The 16,137-nt window shown below is 36.4% G+C and overlaps 2 protein-coding genes across 2 annotated transcripts; both read right to left on the minus strand.

Moving 5' to 3' along the window:
• Positions 1-2,319: 2,319 nt before the first annotated feature.
• Positions 2,320-6,345, minus strand: LOC122065350 (endoglucanase 8-like). Its single transcript, XM_042629152.1, has 7 exons — positions 6,134-6,345; positions 4,018-4,425; positions 3,829-3,921; positions 3,542-3,742; positions 3,180-3,294; positions 2,919-3,082; positions 2,320-2,754 (listed from the first exon to the last, which is right to left on the minus strand). Exons 1-7 carry the CDS (start codon positions 6,293-6,295, stop codon positions 2,419-2,421), a joined length of 1,479 nt encoding a protein of 492 aa, XP_042485086.1. The 5' UTR covers positions 6,296-6,345; the 3' UTR covers positions 2,320-2,418.
• A 2,356-nt stretch (positions 6,346-8,701) lies between these two features.
• Positions 8,702-12,373, minus strand: LOC122065348 (endoglucanase 8-like). Its single transcript, XM_042629149.1, has 7 exons — positions 12,104-12,373; positions 10,690-11,097; positions 10,495-10,587; positions 10,188-10,388; positions 9,579-9,693; positions 9,311-9,477; positions 8,702-9,110 (listed from the first exon to the last, which is right to left on the minus strand). The coding sequence occupies exons 1-7, from the start codon at positions 12,314-12,316 to the stop codon at positions 8,787-8,789; spliced, it is 1,521 nt and encodes a 506-aa protein (XP_042485083.1). The 5' UTR covers positions 12,317-12,373; the 3' UTR covers positions 8,702-8,786.
• Between the last annotated feature and the right edge of the window lie 3,764 nt (positions 12,374-16,137).

The raw sequence follows: 16,137 nt of genomic DNA on the forward strand, positions 1-16,137 counted from the left end.
ATGATTCTATATTTCTTTAGCGTTTCTTTAAACTCTTTAGTAAGACTGATGGACCTTTAATGTCATTTTCTTTTAAACCTTCCTATGGGGGAAGTGTCTTTTTTTTGTTATTTAATATTTAAGACTTCCGCTGTATTTTTCTATGAATTAGTTGCATTTTTGTATTTATTTTATTTTGTTTATTCCCATGGTTTGTGAAAATCCATACCGATTCATTCCTTAAAATGAAATCGATCTTAGATCACCAATGACCAAACTCCTAGACCGGATTTGAGGTCGTTACAATATATATATATATATATATATTCTTTTTTATTTGGCAGAAGAGCTAGATACTACATCTTTACCATTGTGGCTTGAAGGTGCTTCTTGGCCAAGGTGGTAATGTTTGTGGCATTTTCTCCATAATATCCAGTTTTGAGATCTGTCTTTACCTTACAATTTGGGGGGAAAAAAATTAATTATGACTCTATTGAAAATTGATCCAAATGAACTTCAGCACAAACTAAGGGTCTTAATCGATTTGGTTTTGGTTTAAATGGTGTGGATCGGTTCAGTTCACATTTATTTGACTAAAACTATAATTGAATCATTTACTAAATGGTTGCACTTTCTGAAACCATGACCATTTAGTAAACTGTTTGGATTTTCACGGTTTTAAACGGTTTGGATTTTCACTGTTTTAAATGGTTTCGATTGCAGTTTATTCCATATGATTTGCAAAACGGTTCACAATCGGTTTGTTATAACTTGCAACCATCTCTAAACTGAATCTCATAAGTTTATCCGAATATAATTGACAACCACAAATAAGAGATTTTATATTAATGATGGTATGTCTTAATTTGATAATCTAGTGTTATTTCTTTGCATGACCATTCTTAAACATATAGAATTAATATCATACAACATCCAAATCCAGCATTCTACAGCATAAAATATTAAAATGACAGGTGGTTCAGCCAAAATACCCCATTTGTGATAACAAATAGTACCATATATGGATTACAAGTTCATGATCTAAAGCCTAAACTTGAACTGGATTGCAATAAATCATACCAAAGCAGGATGGACACTTAATTTTATTGTTAATTGTTATACGGATTACTGCCCCTGCTTTATTTAATTGTTATACGGATTAATCGGATCGGTTTAAATGGTTTTAAATGGTTCGATTTAAACGGTTTCAATTCGGTTTGAAACCAATGGGTTTCGCGATTAAAACCGACCAAACCCATTTAGCTAATCGGTCTGAAACTTGAAACCATAACTGCACCATTTACTAAATGGTTTTACGATTTTGATGTAAACGGATCGATTCGGTTTCGATCACAAATTCACATCCTTAGCACAAACTCATTAATCTTTGCACTCATATGTTTCTCCTCAGATTTGTGGCTATTCTTGAGTCCACTTTTCTGCTATTTTTCATACTAGTAATCTACTTGAGAAATTAACCCCAAGGGGGTAGTCGAGTTGGCAAGGGATCTTCGCCTCAGGATGCGTGTGGTTCTGAGTTTGACTCCTCTTACCTCTTTGGGGCCACTCACATAGGGTTATTTAGTGTTTTTCGCTGCTTTCAATGGATTGTGGGATTAGTATGGACACTGGAAGACACATTTGAGTCTTTTAGACATGAGAAAGAGTTATCTTATTTGTGTTTTCGATTTTTTCCAAGTGGTATTACTCTCTCTTATTCTTGTTTTAATCCTCAAGTTTTTTGGTTTGAGATAAGAAACATTATAACCCTTATTCAATTTAGTTGATTCCTTTCAAATTCATCATGTGATTTTTATTTTTATTATTATTATTTTTCATACTGAAGGGTTTTTTCGTGTTAAATTGATGTTATGATTTAATTTGTGGTTACTTATTGTCTAAGTACATTTTCTATAGGTTGTGTTATTTTTAACTTATACACATATGGGAAGACCTTGCTTCCCAACAAATTCACCCTCTAACAAATGATTAGGGTGGCAAAATCATCAGCACACATGCTAGGAAATAAGTGTTGTGCCAGATTGGCTTTCAATATGTAGCGGGAACTTTTTCTTATGATAATTTTTCTATTAATACAATACAATGCAATCAAACATCCCACTGATAGATCACAGGCATGCAGTGAGGTTATAAAACTGATGGCCAGGTACGGAATCACCATCCATCAATTCTAATTGGATTCCAAGTTGTATTATATATATATATATATATATATATTTATATATATCAAAAATTTCTCTTAGGACCCATTTTCATAATTGAATTAATTAATTCAAAATTTTGGAAAGATGAATAAACATGCACATACAAAAGTGACGCTATAAATATTCTGAAATAAACTATACTAACAGAAAAAAATCCATTTGTGGTAAAGTCATACCAATCCAAATAATTAGAACATCCAACCGAGAAAGCTAGCTAATCCATTGGATTTATGTGAGCTTTGAAGAAGGCTAATACACCCACAAGAGGTGCATTAATATATGTCGTGGGCTCTGACTGTGTAAACAAAGATCGAGAATCAGGGTATGTATCATTGGGGTAAGGTCCTCCAACTACAGCCCCTGTCAACAAATTGGGATTAGGGTTCTGGCTCACGAAGTATGGAGTTCCATCTTTGCAGGCAATGTGATCTGGATGTTGATCCATTGATGGTAAAGTAGAACCTCGGTGATGTATCCTGAAGGGAAATTTCTCTCCATATCCCACCATGTATGCCATATTCATTGGATTGTTACCCAATATGTAATCCACCTAATCCAATATTTGAAAATCCTTGTTAATTCACTTCACACACAAGATGATAAACAATGTAATATTTTAGTAGTTGAAATGTTGGGATTCTACGCAAAAGGCGGAATTAATAATCTTGCAATGTAGAGACTTATACGTACTTAGTTCAATCTTATTTCTATTACCTGGCTTTTGACAAGTGATATGAGCCGCTCTGAATTCGCAATGATGTTGCCACACTGGACGACATCATTGGTGTGGTTCAATTGAGTAGCATAAACAAGGAGGAGAAATGAAATGGCGGTTGTGTGTTGCATATTGCTTCCTCCTGATTTGAAGAGTAGCCCACCTGCCATTTATACAAGGAAGCTCAATTGTGAGATCATATTCCCCTAGATTTCCAGAACATCCAAAAATTGTCTAAATGACTGGGATTAGAGAAGAACCTTGCGAGTAGTTAACATTTCTCATTGGTGATTCGGGAAGTACTTCGCAGATGAATTTATCAGCATTCAAATGGGCTGTATTGATGAGGGATTCATTGTTCATAAACGATAAATCCTAGAATTACGAACATAAAAAGTTAGACAAAAGAGAAAATGTTAGAGAAGGGTCAAGCCCAAAACTTTAACGCATCAAGTGAAGATAGTTCGTCAAGTATATAAAAGCATCACAATTAAAAAAATAATAATAATATTATTATTGATGTACAACCATTACGATATATATAACTCCCAACATCTCAACAGAACAATTAATTTTATTATGTCAAAAATAAGACAAACCAGGGAATGGTTTCTTAACTTACATTAGCCATGAGAACATTGATGCCTGCATCTTTGTTATCCCAACCAAATTCGCCTGAAGTAGGACCATTCTTCACGATCTGATTACTTTTAGTCTCTTTATGCATGGATCCCATTATGGATATGTTCTCTACCAAATAGTTCCAGTATTTTGTATTGTTAGAAGCTTTGTATAACCATGCGGCTCCCCAGAGCAATTCATCCTACAATAAATCAGATTGTTACGGAGGCATTAGATCATTAATAAAAAGAGCAACCCAGTCCCGCTATTGCAAGGTGGGGGGAATACCTCATAGCCACTCCAATCACAATAGAAAGGACAAACCCATGGTCCAAGGCTATCACTGTATGATCCCCTGTATCTGTCTGCAAAGTCAAAAACCTGTAGAATGAAGAAGAACATATAGATCACCATTTTAAGAAGAGGAAGAAGTCGATGACAGTGATGATTCATTCAAATTTGCATGAAAAGACTCACCTCCATGGCCCTACTGAGAAGCCTTTGAGAGTAGGAAGGATCAGGCGATCTAAAGATTACTGACGAAGCTGCAAGTGCAGCAGCTGTCTCAGCTGCAACCTCTGAACCAGGGTGTTGTGGGGTAACCGCATAGACGTTTCGAGGTGTGTCCATGTCCTCAGGTCTTTCCCAACAGTTATGATCCGCATAAGGGTCCCCTACTTGAACAAAGATAGTTCCTGGGTTGTCTGTGGATTTAAGCAAGTAGTCTGTTCCCCAACGAACTGCCTCCTTTGCATGTTCAAGTTCCATGTCCATGAATTCCCCAAATTCCAAGACACTCCATGCCAACATTGTTGTTGAGAAAGCCATTGGAAAATTATACTTCACATTATCACCAGCATCATAGTATCCTCCCACCAAATCCGCCTGACATAAGTGGGTTTTATGGGAAAAGCTTAAAAAAATAAAAATAAAGAATGGGATTAATCTTCATAGATCCAATTTCGAAACGTATGTCTGTGATCTTTTTCCTATCTTTGGCTTTTGTTGACATTTGATGTTATTTTATATTAGAGACTGTACCCTTATTTTTTCCATGTTAAGTTTGGATGTCAAGAAAAAAAAAGAAAAAAATATATATATTTGAATTTGAGAGGAGAGATAGATATATAAAGCATAAATTGTGTCTTCATGATTTTTATTTTTATTATAATTTTTTTTTCCTTTCTAAACATTCAAACATAACCTAAAATTTTATATTTTTCATTATTAGGAGAACATATAACTTTTTGTCCAAATGTATTATAATAATTTTACGTTCTTTAGCCAAAAAAAAAAAAAAAATTGTACATAAAAAGTGCGTTGAATGCTGTATTAAAACGATTTCAGTTTTTAGAAAACTCTTTTTAACCATTGCATTAATTTCTGTATTAAAAAACATTTTAAAATGATACAAAGATGAAAAAGAGGTGTTAAGTTATAAACACATATGTCATTTAGACACTCCCTCCTTTCAATTATTAAATAATGTTCATTATTATATTAAATTCTAATATAAAATAGGAAAAAATATTATCGTCCAGCTGCATGGGCTCTACACCAGCATGAGAACCAATGAGAGGGGCCAAGGCGTCGGTCAAGTGTGGCAAAACTACCATTTCACCCTCCCTATAAAGAAACGATCCTTGATCTTTGCCCAATAAAATCATACAATGTGATAAATTATGGATAAAGGTTTTTGCCCTGCCTATGCCTATAAGCATATGTACCCACAGCCTAATTTGATCGTTTGTCAAATTTAGTGATCCAATTCAATCATATGACTCACATGTCTTTTTTTTTTTTTTTCCCTCAGTTCAATGGGATTAATTTTGTGTTTCAACTTTGAGGTTTTATAACTTCAAATTTAAGTGTCATCATAGTTTGAGGAATTGGAACCGGAATCGGATAAGGAGATCACCCAACTCGAATTGGAACCAATTAATTAAGCTCGATTTTTTTCTAGCCGATTCCTGTAACATTCTTTTAAAACAATGGTTGTTCCATGTTTGATCTTCTAATTATTATGTTTTCACTAGTCGTATTGAAAGCTATTTATATAATTTACTCATAAGCCTCATCACCTAGACAAAATGTGCTGCCCTCGTTGAAGATGCTCACATGTACCTTCCCTCCGGTTAGAGGTGTACTGCCATGTAGCTGGAAGTGGACAGTATTCTCTTCTCCTTAATAATGTTAGGAGAGGGTTCTCTGAAATGTAGAGTGACGTCTACCATGAACATATATGTAAATATTAACAAGGTTAGGATTTTTGCCTTTCATAACGGATGGGATGATCATTTCATTGATCTCATTTTATGCCTAGATGTAAGAGCCACATTATCTTTTAGATTTTTTTTTTTTCTTTTCATAATACATTAAAACTCAAAAAATTGAGGAAAAAAATTATAAAACAAGATGCCACCAAAAGCCACTGAGCCAAAGCCAAACGCAAAATGATGAAAACATAAAAGAAACACAGAAGGATCAAACCATATTTTAGAAGATGTGACCGTAAAGTTTATTTGCCACCTAAGAAAACGAAGATATTAATACTTATTTAAAAAAAAAAAAAAAAAAAAAAAGTAAAACTTACTCCAATAGAATGACCATCCTGAAGAGCAGAGCTTTTCCTCCATTTCATTCGTTGCATAGAAGTTAACTCTCCCGACCGTTGGCCTTCAAAAAATAAAATGCTCTTCGCTAAGGCATCCCCATAATCCTGCTGCTTACCTTCTCCATAAGCCACCCCCACCATCACTGCTCCCACAAACAACAATAAAAATGAGACTAAACCAGACCAACCCATCTCTTTCTCTCTCCTTTCCAAATTTTAGATATGTGAGCAATATATCGGCAGGGCTCTTTTTCCCCTAATATGAGTTACATATCACTTCTCTCTCTCTCTCTCTCTCTCTCTCTCTCTCTCTCTATTCTGGGTTTGTGGGTTATGAGTTTTATTATGGATATGCGAGTTGTGAGTATATCGGTTTCTTCGACAGTCTTTATGATTGGTCAACCATTAACTACCAGATTACTGATTTACGCTTTTCACTCTAGGTGATGAGCACTCAAAAAGTCGGCTACAACCCGGACTCCACCCAAACAAATGAATAAATTCATTTTTCCTTTGAGTTCGCAAACAATCTTCTATTTTTTTTTTTTTTTTTTTTAAACGACAAATGAACAGTAAAAAAAAAGACATATATGAGAGGACGAAATGAACGCCTTGCCCCACGTGTGAAGGATAAAATCCCACCATTGTTGATTTTTTCTTGTATGTTACCAATAATCCTTACCCTGGTACAAAAACATGAGGAAAGTAAACGGGCGTTGCTTTTTAAGGAACCATCTCTTTTTTTTTTTAAATTAAGAAGAAAAAACGCTACCTATTTAACTGTACCTGTGCCAAGACATAGTTGGTGCAAGAAGATTGGGCTGCCCCAGGCTGAAGATACTTGCACACCCTCCCATTGGTCATAGGCGTTGGTATTTAGGTATATGCGTCATTGTATAGTGTTCTCTCACACTTAAAATTAATTCAATATCCTTTTGGGTTCACAAATACTATTGTAGGTTTCCACAAAGTGAAAGTCTAATTAGTCTCTACTTGGCACAGAGAGACTGGATAACACTGATATAAGCGCATGACAGATCATGGCAAGAAAACCAAAAGAATTTGCTTGGCAGAGTGATTAAACAAAGTAATTATAAAATTGATTAAATTAAAATATACATGATCAACAAGTTTCCTTCACCCACAGTGAGGACTGAGGAGGGAACCTCTAACCATGGGATTTGACTTTCCGGTCAAACTAATAAAGAGTATTTTGGACCTTCATCAATAATGGTTGAGAAATAACATTGATATTCATTATTCTTGGAGTCCGAGTATAGTGTCAAATCATCTTTGTTGAAGAGACTATCTTCACTTTGTGTGGCGGAAAACTTTCTCCAAATCAAAAATAAATTGTATTTTTATTTGAAAAAAAAAATGTTAGCACCACAATAGTGCCAACCACCCTCTAAACAAAGGTTGTCAATTTGGTACCGATTTCAAAACCATATTGAAATGTATGATACTTTTTTTGGTACAATACGACATTGATTTTTAAGATAAAACCGCTTGATTTGTATCAAATTGTATCAATTTACCGAAACCATATCGAATCAACTGAGCCCAATTCTGATACGATACCAATGTGGAATATTGGGTGACTCGGAAATAAATTGGTTCAGTTTTGAAATTATGTCCAATATTGGCCCAATATGGTCTACTTTCAATTTTTCAAATCGATATGGTATCTGTAATATAATGACCGATTTTGATACCTATACGGTGTGTGACTTTTTTTTTTTTTATCCCAATATTATCTGGACCCGGGAAGCCCCAATAAGGTGTGTGACTTGTTTGATCACAACGGTAGATGTTGGATTATTTCCCTTCTTGTTTCTTTGTTCCCATTGGAACTCATTATTATGCTCATTCTGTATGTGAAAATCACTAGAGAGACTTCAAAGCTAACTGGAGAAGCTTGTCATCAAGTAGTTGGTTTGAGAGGGAAAGAGAGGGGTATTGGGAGGGGTAACCGACTAGGTTGGAAGGCTAATATGGACAGGCTATCTAGAGAGACTTAGTGTTTGAACTTAACCATTTTGATTTTTAGTAATCTAAGTAGTTTCTTCACAGTCAAAACAGCCTCTTGATATTTTCGGGGTAATTAAAGAATCTTGGGGTAAGACTGCTAGTTCTCACCCCTAAACCTAGCACATGTGGGATCTTTATCCAAATTAAATAGAAAAATAAAACAAATGTCTTTCCCTCTTTCTTGAAGATTGTCAGACTGTTTAGACAATGATTTGAGGAATCGGTATGAAGTTGATTTATTCATATTGGTATCAACAGAGACCAATCTTATATCTATACATATCAAGGGTAAAAAAGTTTTTAAAAAAATCCCAAATTTAACAAATTTAGGGGTAAATTCATCTGATGCGGGCAAAGATGAGAAAAATTGTTGGAATTAGCGGATTAATTGAGCTGTTATGTCTTTGTGTGATGCTCTATTTCTCTTATTTTTCTCTACTTCTTTACCATCTTGGAAACAAAAAAAATCCACAACTAGTACTCTAATAAATTAGATTTTCATGTACTAGAAAGGTATAAGAAGTTGAAAAAAATTCCCATAACATTTGACTATTATTCAAGATGCATACATCAGCCGATAAAGCTCGCTAATCCATTACATTTATGTGTGAGCTTTGAAGAAGGCTAAGACACCCACAAGAGGAGCATTAACGTATGTGGTGGGCTCTGATTGTGCAGGCAAAAATCGAGAATCAGGGTATGTATCATTGGGGTAAGGTCCTCCAATTACAGCTCCTATCAACAAATTGGGATTAGATTTCTTGCTCACGAAGTATGGAGTCCCATCTTTGCAGGCGATGTGACCTGGATGTTGATCCATTGATGGTAGAGCAGAACCTCGGTGATGTATCTTCAAAGGAAATTTCTTCCCATATCCCACCATGTATGACATCTTCATTGGATTGTTACCTAGCATGTAATCCACCTGATCCAATATTCCAAAATCCTTTGTTAACACACTTCATTTAGAAGGTGACAAACAATGTAATATTTTAGTAGTTGAACAGCTAGGGTTCCACGCATAAGGTGAAATTAATGGCCTTACATCGGAAATAGATAGTCCGATGTGGAGACTTATAGCTAGGTACTTAGGCACCTACTCCTTAATGGCTAACTTTTGATTACCTGGGTTTTTGCAAGTGTTATGAGCCGTTCCGAATTTGCAATGATGTTATTGCCACACTTGACGACATCATTGGTGCGCTTCAATTGAGTAGCATAAGCAAGGAGGAGAAATGAAATGGCAGTTGTGTGCTGCAGATTGCACCCTCCTGGTTTGAATAGAAGCCCACCTAACATTTATACCAGAAAGTTCAATGAAGAGCTTGATCATGTGCACCCGAGGTTTCAAGAACACTGAAAATAGTGTACAAAACTAGAATTAGAGGAGAACCTTTTGAGTAAGTGACTGTTCTCGTAGGTGATTCTGGGAGTACTCCGCAGATGAATTGATCAGCATTCAAATTGGTTGCTTTGACGAGGGAATCACCGTTATCCAACGGTGAACTCTGCGATAACGAACATAGAAAGTTAGACAAAAAAAATATCCCTTTGAAAGAGAATGTGTTGGACGGACCAACCCAAAACCTCAAGGCATCAAGTGGAAATAGCTCATCGAGTATATCAAGTTACTAAGAAACAAAACAAACTGATATTATCAAACAACTTAGGGAGGACAGTAAAGTGGCATGGGCTTTGGAAGATTCAATCCAACAACTTATGGCACTTGCTTCTAGAGTATATTGAGGCACTAAGAAGTAGAACAAACTGAAGTATGACTACAACTCTAGGTTGTATTGGCATGCATTCTCGAAATAAATTCTAGGTCTAGAATGCATTATGTAACCTGATTCTTCTCCATTTTCTCATTACATAATGCATTCTAGACCCAGATTCTAGTTTGATAGTGAATATCAGTCATAACCATATACAACTCCCAACATCTCAACTGAACTGATTAGTCAGAAAGTAACGCGAACCAAGGAATAGTTTCATAACTTACATTGGCTATGAGGATATTGATGCCAGCATCTTTGTTATCCCATCCGAATTCACCTGAAGTAGGACCTTTCATCTTGATCTGATTATTTGTACTCTTTCTATGTTTGGATCCCATAATGGATATGTTATCTACCAAATAGTTCCAGTATTTTTTGTTGCTAGAAGCCTTGTATAACCATGCAGCTCCCCAGAGCAATTCATCCTACAAAAAATCAAATACAAGAGGCACTGGATTATTATTTGATATAAATCTAAATAACTAACAGTTGGATATGAAGATTGACAGGAACTTGAATAAGTTATGACACCTCATAGCCACTCCAATCACAATAGAAAGGACAAACCCATCGCCCAAGGCTAGTACTGTAAGATCCCCTGTACTTGTCTGCAAAATCGAAAACCTGTAGATAGGAAAAAAAAAAAAAAACATATAGATCACCATTTTAATGAAGAGGAAGAAGTTGACAGTGCTGATTCATTCAAACTAAAATGAGAAAGCTCACCTCCATGGCCCTTCTGAGAAGCTTTTGAGAGTAGGAAGGATCAGATGATCTAAAGACTATTGAAGAAGATGCAAGTGCAGCAGCTGTCTCAGCTGCGACCTCTGAACCAGGAAGTTTTGGGGTAACCGCATAGACGGTTCGAGGAGTGTCCATGTCCTCAGGCCTTTCCCAGCAGTTATGATCCGCATAAGGATCCCCTACTTGAACAAAGACAATTCCTGGGGTGTCTGTGGATTTAAGCAAGTAGTCTGTTCCCCAACGAACTGCCTCCTTTGCATGTTCAAGTTCCACGCCCATGAACTCCCCAAACTCTACGACACTCCAAGCCAACATTGTTGTTGAGAATGCCATTGGAAAATTATACTTCACATTGTCACCAGCATCATAGTATCCTCCCACCAAATTCACCTGAAATAAGTGTGTTTCATGGACAAAGTTAAAACAAAAAAAAAAAAAAATGGAAATCGTGATGGGTATTAGTTGGACTCGGCCTAACTCAATGAGACTCAGTCAGTAAAGGATTAGGGGTTAGGGCATCAGTAATCGCTCTTCCTGTGAGAGGGCACAACCTATAATCAGTCTTACACACTCCTTCGATCTTATGTTTTAACATTTTCTTATTTCCTTTTTAATATGACATTTTTTTCGGTAGCTAGAGCACATTTTTTTTTCTTGTAATGAGAGTAAATATTTTTTTTTTCACATTAAAAATACATTAAATACAATTGCAACAATAACAAAGCCTTATCCCAATTTAGAGGGACATCTACATGGATCAAGCTAGGACAAAGAAGACGAGGTAGAAATGCCAAAAAAAAAAAAAAAAAAAAAAAATAATTCAACATTTGCATTAAATAGTGTATTAAAAAAAACTTGTAAATAAAGCAAGAGGCAAAAGGAAGAGTCAAATTCTAAACACACATTGAGAGGTGAATGGATCAGGTTCACGTACGAGAATGTTCTCGTACATTCTCATACATGAACCTGATCCGCTCTCACATTAAGAGGTGTAGTCATTTAGACACTTCTTTTAATTATATAAATGATTTTTGTTTGGGAAGAGTTCTTAGTCTAGTTGTGTAGTGTATGCTAGTGTCTCCTTGTATCTATCTCCTTCCCCCCACGGTTGTGAACATATGTGTCATTTCATAGGAGGGAGGCACTAGCGTACATTATGCTGTCTAGTAACATTCTTTCTCCCTTTTCTTTATTATGTCAAATCCTGAAATAAAATAATAAAAAAAGATGGAGTGTGCAAAACTAATCGAGATAGTGAAGTTTTCTAAGTCAAATGTAGGAGCCACGCCCAAGCAGGGGGCGCACCCCAAGTCCCAAGAGAGGCACAACCACGGGTCATCTTGAGAGGTCTTTCCCTAATTTTCTTACCAATGGTAGATGTAGCAGTAAAACTTACTCTTTTGTCAGAACCATCTTGAAGAGCAGAGTTTTTCCTCCATTTCATCCGTTGCGTAGAAGGTAACTGTCCGGAACGTTGGCCTTCAAAAAATAAAATGCTCTTCGCCAAGGCATCCCCATAATCGTGCTGCTTACCTTCTCCATAAGCCACACCCACCATCACTGCTCCCGCAAACAACAATAAAAATGAGGCTAAACAAGACCTACCCATCTCTCTCTCTCTCTCTCTCTCTCTCTCTCTCTCTCTCTCTCTCTCTCTCTCTCTCTCTCTCTCGCCTCTCTCTCTCTCTCTTTGTGATGGAAAAAAAAAAAAATCTCCTCTCTCAATTTTGGGTATGTGACTAATATATAACGTTTTCTATTCACTTTCTCTCTTACATTTTAGGTATGTGAGTCACAATAATCCAAAAAAAAGAACTCTACCTGTCCCCCACTCCTCCTGTTATTGCCCTCAAGCTTATACACAGTTGGATGTGAAAATACCCAACACGTGGGAGCAGTTGAATCTTTTTACACCTAATTGTTTCTAAGTGTAACGAAGATCAGACGGGCAAGGTTCTTGTTCTGGTTTATTTCATAGGATCCAGTTCCTCTGTAGCACAACAGGTGTGGCAGCGCATATGCCTGGAGCACCCGGGCATGGACCCCAACACACGGTTGCGTATCTCAAAGTGGTCCAAACCGTTGGATGTGTAGTAGCTGTCATCTCTATTGCGCCAAAGATGAATACCACCTAGTTACATATCCCATTTTTTCAAGGATCCAGTTCCTCTATGGCGCCATAAGGGTGGCAACACACATCTGACAGCTTGGAGCACTCGGGCGCAGAATCTCAATATATGAGTACACGCCTTAAGGTGCTTCAGACCGTCAGATTTGTGTTCCCACCTCTATTGCGCCATAGAGGAGCCCCACCTACCTTTTTTTCATCTCTCTCTCTCTCTCTCTATTTTTAGTATGTGAATTATGCAGGGTCCTAACTGTTCTGTGTCTGATAATTTACCATTAATTACCAGATTACCAATTCATGCTTTTCCCACCAGGTGATAGGCGATTAAGCACCCACAAAAGTATACTTGGAATAGAGAGATTGTATGACCCTCGCGTAGGGGTATGACAGATCATTGCACGAAAAGCAGAGGATTTTATTCCAACCATTTAATTAGAGTAATTGAATCTTATTAAAAGATTTTACCAAAAAAAAAAAAAAAAATCTTATTAAAGGAAAAAAGACATTAATTGAACAAAGTAATTACAAAGTTGACTAAATTAAAATCTCAAAGGATGACGTTTTTCTTTGCAGTCACAGAACCTTGAAGGAGCCGTTAGTCAGAAACTTGCCTGATGCCCCTATTCCAATACGATGCCGGTGTGGATTGGGTGAATGGGGAAAATATTGGTTCAGTTTTGAAATCATGTCCAATTAATATTCAATATTGCCCTGATACTGTCTAATTCCAACTGATCCGAACCGATATCGTATCTGTAATACGGATACCGATTTCGTTACTTATAAGGTGTGACTCGTTAGACAATAATTGATATTGAATATTTCCCCTTTTTTTCCATTGGATCTCATTAGCTAGATAAGCTTGAGGGCCAAGTTGGGATGATTTCCCATAGATATGATATCCATTTAGAAACTTTTTAAATCGTCATAAATTCATCCAGAATGAAATTGCAATGGATTAGTAAAGACTTTGGTCTCCTTCATAATTTGGATTGGCACGCAGCCTTTTTAGATTGTTTCCCTGAAAAGGAAGATTGAGTTAAACTATAACGAGGAGGTAATGCAATATGTTGAAAATCTAGAGGATAAACTAGAAGTGAAACAAAAATAAGAGAAATTTCATTGAGAAGACAACCAACTTTCTATTTTAGTTAGGGAGAGGAGTCACCATATTAGGTTCGCCCTTTATTCTCTTCGCTTAGCTGATTGAAAAATCTGAGTTGATGTTTTGAACATTTTGTGTTTCTCTTGTTTGTCCGGGTCTAGTGCCTCATGGTGGCATGACTCACTAGCATCTTGCCTTGTATTCTTTTCTTTTCCTTTCTTTGGGGTTTTTTAATATATATTTATATTATTCACTAAAAAAAATGTGATCTTTTCCCACCCAATTGTGTCTAGGCATATGTAACATTAGACTCGCAAGGTGTATATAGGAAAAAGAACATTGCCAGTTTGACGTAGAAACACCCAAACTGTGAAGGGTGTGAAAAGACCACCTCCCCCCTTTGACTTGCGCTGAATATGTTCCCATACGTCCTCCCTTGGCCTGTTGGTCTAGTGTTTTTTAAACCAAATTGACATAGTTCTCTCATTAGACCAAACACAAGGAAAACATATTCATTGCAAGTAAAGGGGCCGGCACAGTCTTTTCATACGCACTCTATCCTGTTTGAAAATTTCTTACATCAGAGTGATAATGTTTTTATATATAAAAATAATAATTTAATAATAATAATAATAATAATAATAATAATAAGCATGCGTACAGCCAAGAGCATCCTTATAGAGTTTGTGAAAGCCAGCTCAATCAAATTAAGACTTAGTCCTCAATAGAAAAATAAAATAATTATTAAATAAAATAAAAAATCAATGTGGGATTATTTGTTAATAAGTTGGGTAAATAACGTGAAAGGGGAAGCTTTCACTTCCTCTCTGTTACCCAACCAGGCTTTTCACCGTAAAAGGGGTTGTTGATGGATTTCCTACACTTTTTCTTGAACTACCCAACTTTCCCCGATATGGATATTAATTGTCCGGTTTGATCAAGTTTCATTTGAGCTGAATCGGATTTCAGGCTGATACTGGACCAAGCCGAACCAAACCAGTAAGGTAGGTTTCAGTTTTGGTTTGCTTCAGTTCCGATTCTTGTCGCTTTTTTATCAGGTTATTAGCAGTTTGATATCAGATTCGGTTTGATTTCGGCTTTCCCTGTATATAATATCAATAACAAAATGAAGAACCTTTTTTTATTGGTTTTTTATCAGTTTTTTGTGGGGCTTGGTCCAGTTCAATCAATCCAACCAGTTTGAGCTGAAATTTGACACTCCAATTCACCAAAAGCCAAACAAAGCTTCTAAAATACGGATTCAAATCCACTGCAGTGAGTGGCTGTGAGGATCTAACAACTGAGAAGGCCCCAGTATGCACCCAAACCGTTGGATCTTCACTGTCACTCGCTACTTCCCTGCATGGGATTTTTATGCCTCAAGTAAACCCTTCTCTTTATTTTAATTTTTTCCACTTCCAAAAACAAATCGATCAAAATCACAGCCATGATCATGATCCCAATTTTTGGCAGAAAGAACTCTACCCATGCACACCCAAACACATAAGAAAGTGGCGGTGGACTATGAAAAGCCGCCTTACACTCCTTTGGTTATGTAGGATCTAAGCTCTTCTCTTCTAAGGAAAATACAATGATTGATGGCTTCATGAAACAACCTATGCCAAATCTCCAATAATTCATTGAACATGAGGAAGTAAGTGGCAGTTTTGGCTGGAAGAGCTAGCAAACAAGGGAAGAGCTCGTGGGATTGAACCATGTCGTATTCAGATGTGTGTGTGAGTGTTTGTACTAGATAGCTCTTGGACCCTACTAGCGGCAGTCCTGCCCCTTTAACTCACATGCTTGAGTAACAAAGGAAGAAGGCATAAGCACTACAGAGCTAAAAGAAAATTCTTCAATCTTGCTAGGCCATTGTAGAGGTTGCCCTTGTTATGTACATTCTACTTTCATGGGAAATCAAGTGCTATTTAGGGATGACAATGCGCAACCACGAAGAAGAACAATTTCACAACTCAGAGAAATTTATCATGGTTTGGCAAGATTGCCTACATCCACTCGAGAGAATCATAAATTGTTCACTATATCTAAAAACTCCCTACACAATTCTCCACCTTATAAAATGATCCCTCTTTGCTTGTAACTAGATTTTTCATCACAGAGAGAATATATAGAAACCCCAAACAGCACATAATTACAATTATACTCTGTATATAATTATGTAAATCATTACATAATA

Source organism: Macadamia integrifolia, unplaced genomic scaffold (genome assembly GCF_013358625.1).
Source record: "Macadamia integrifolia cultivar HAES 741 unplaced genomic scaffold, SCU_Mint_v3 scaffold1981, whole genome shotgun sequence".
Lineage (NCBI taxonomy): Eukaryota > Viridiplantae > Streptophyta > Magnoliopsida > Proteales > Proteaceae > Macadamia > Macadamia integrifolia.

What these genes read in the sequence shown, in the direction of transcription:
- LOC122065350 (XM_042629152.1), bottom strand. Translation starts at nt 6,295, where the DNA reads ATGGTGGGGGTGGCTTATGGAGAAGGTAAGCAGCAGGATTATGGGGAT. An exon ending in AGGATGGTCATTCTATTGGA is followed by an intron (nt 4,426 to 6,133) that starts GTAAGTTTTACT and finishes CACTTATGTCAG; the next exon opens with GCGGATTTGGTGGGAGGATA. An exon ending in GTGATTGGAGTGGCTATGAG is followed by an intron (nt 3,743 to 3,828) that starts GTATTCCCCCCA and finishes GATTTATTGTAG; the next exon opens with GATGAATTGCTCTGGGGAGC.
- LOC122065348 (XM_042629149.1), bottom strand. Translation starts at nt 12,316, where the DNA reads ATGGGTAGGTCTTGTTTAGCCTCATTTTTATTGTTGTTTGCGGGAGCA. An exon ending in AAGATGGTTCTGACAAAAGA is followed by an intron (nt 11,098 to 12,103) that starts GTAAGTTTTACT and finishes CACTTATTTCAG; the next exon opens with GTGAATTTGGTGGGAGGATA. An exon ending in TAACACTTGCAAAAACCCAG is followed by an intron (nt 9,111 to 9,310) that starts GTAATCAAAAGT and finishes ATATTGGATCAG; the next exon opens with GTGGATTACATGCTAGGTAA.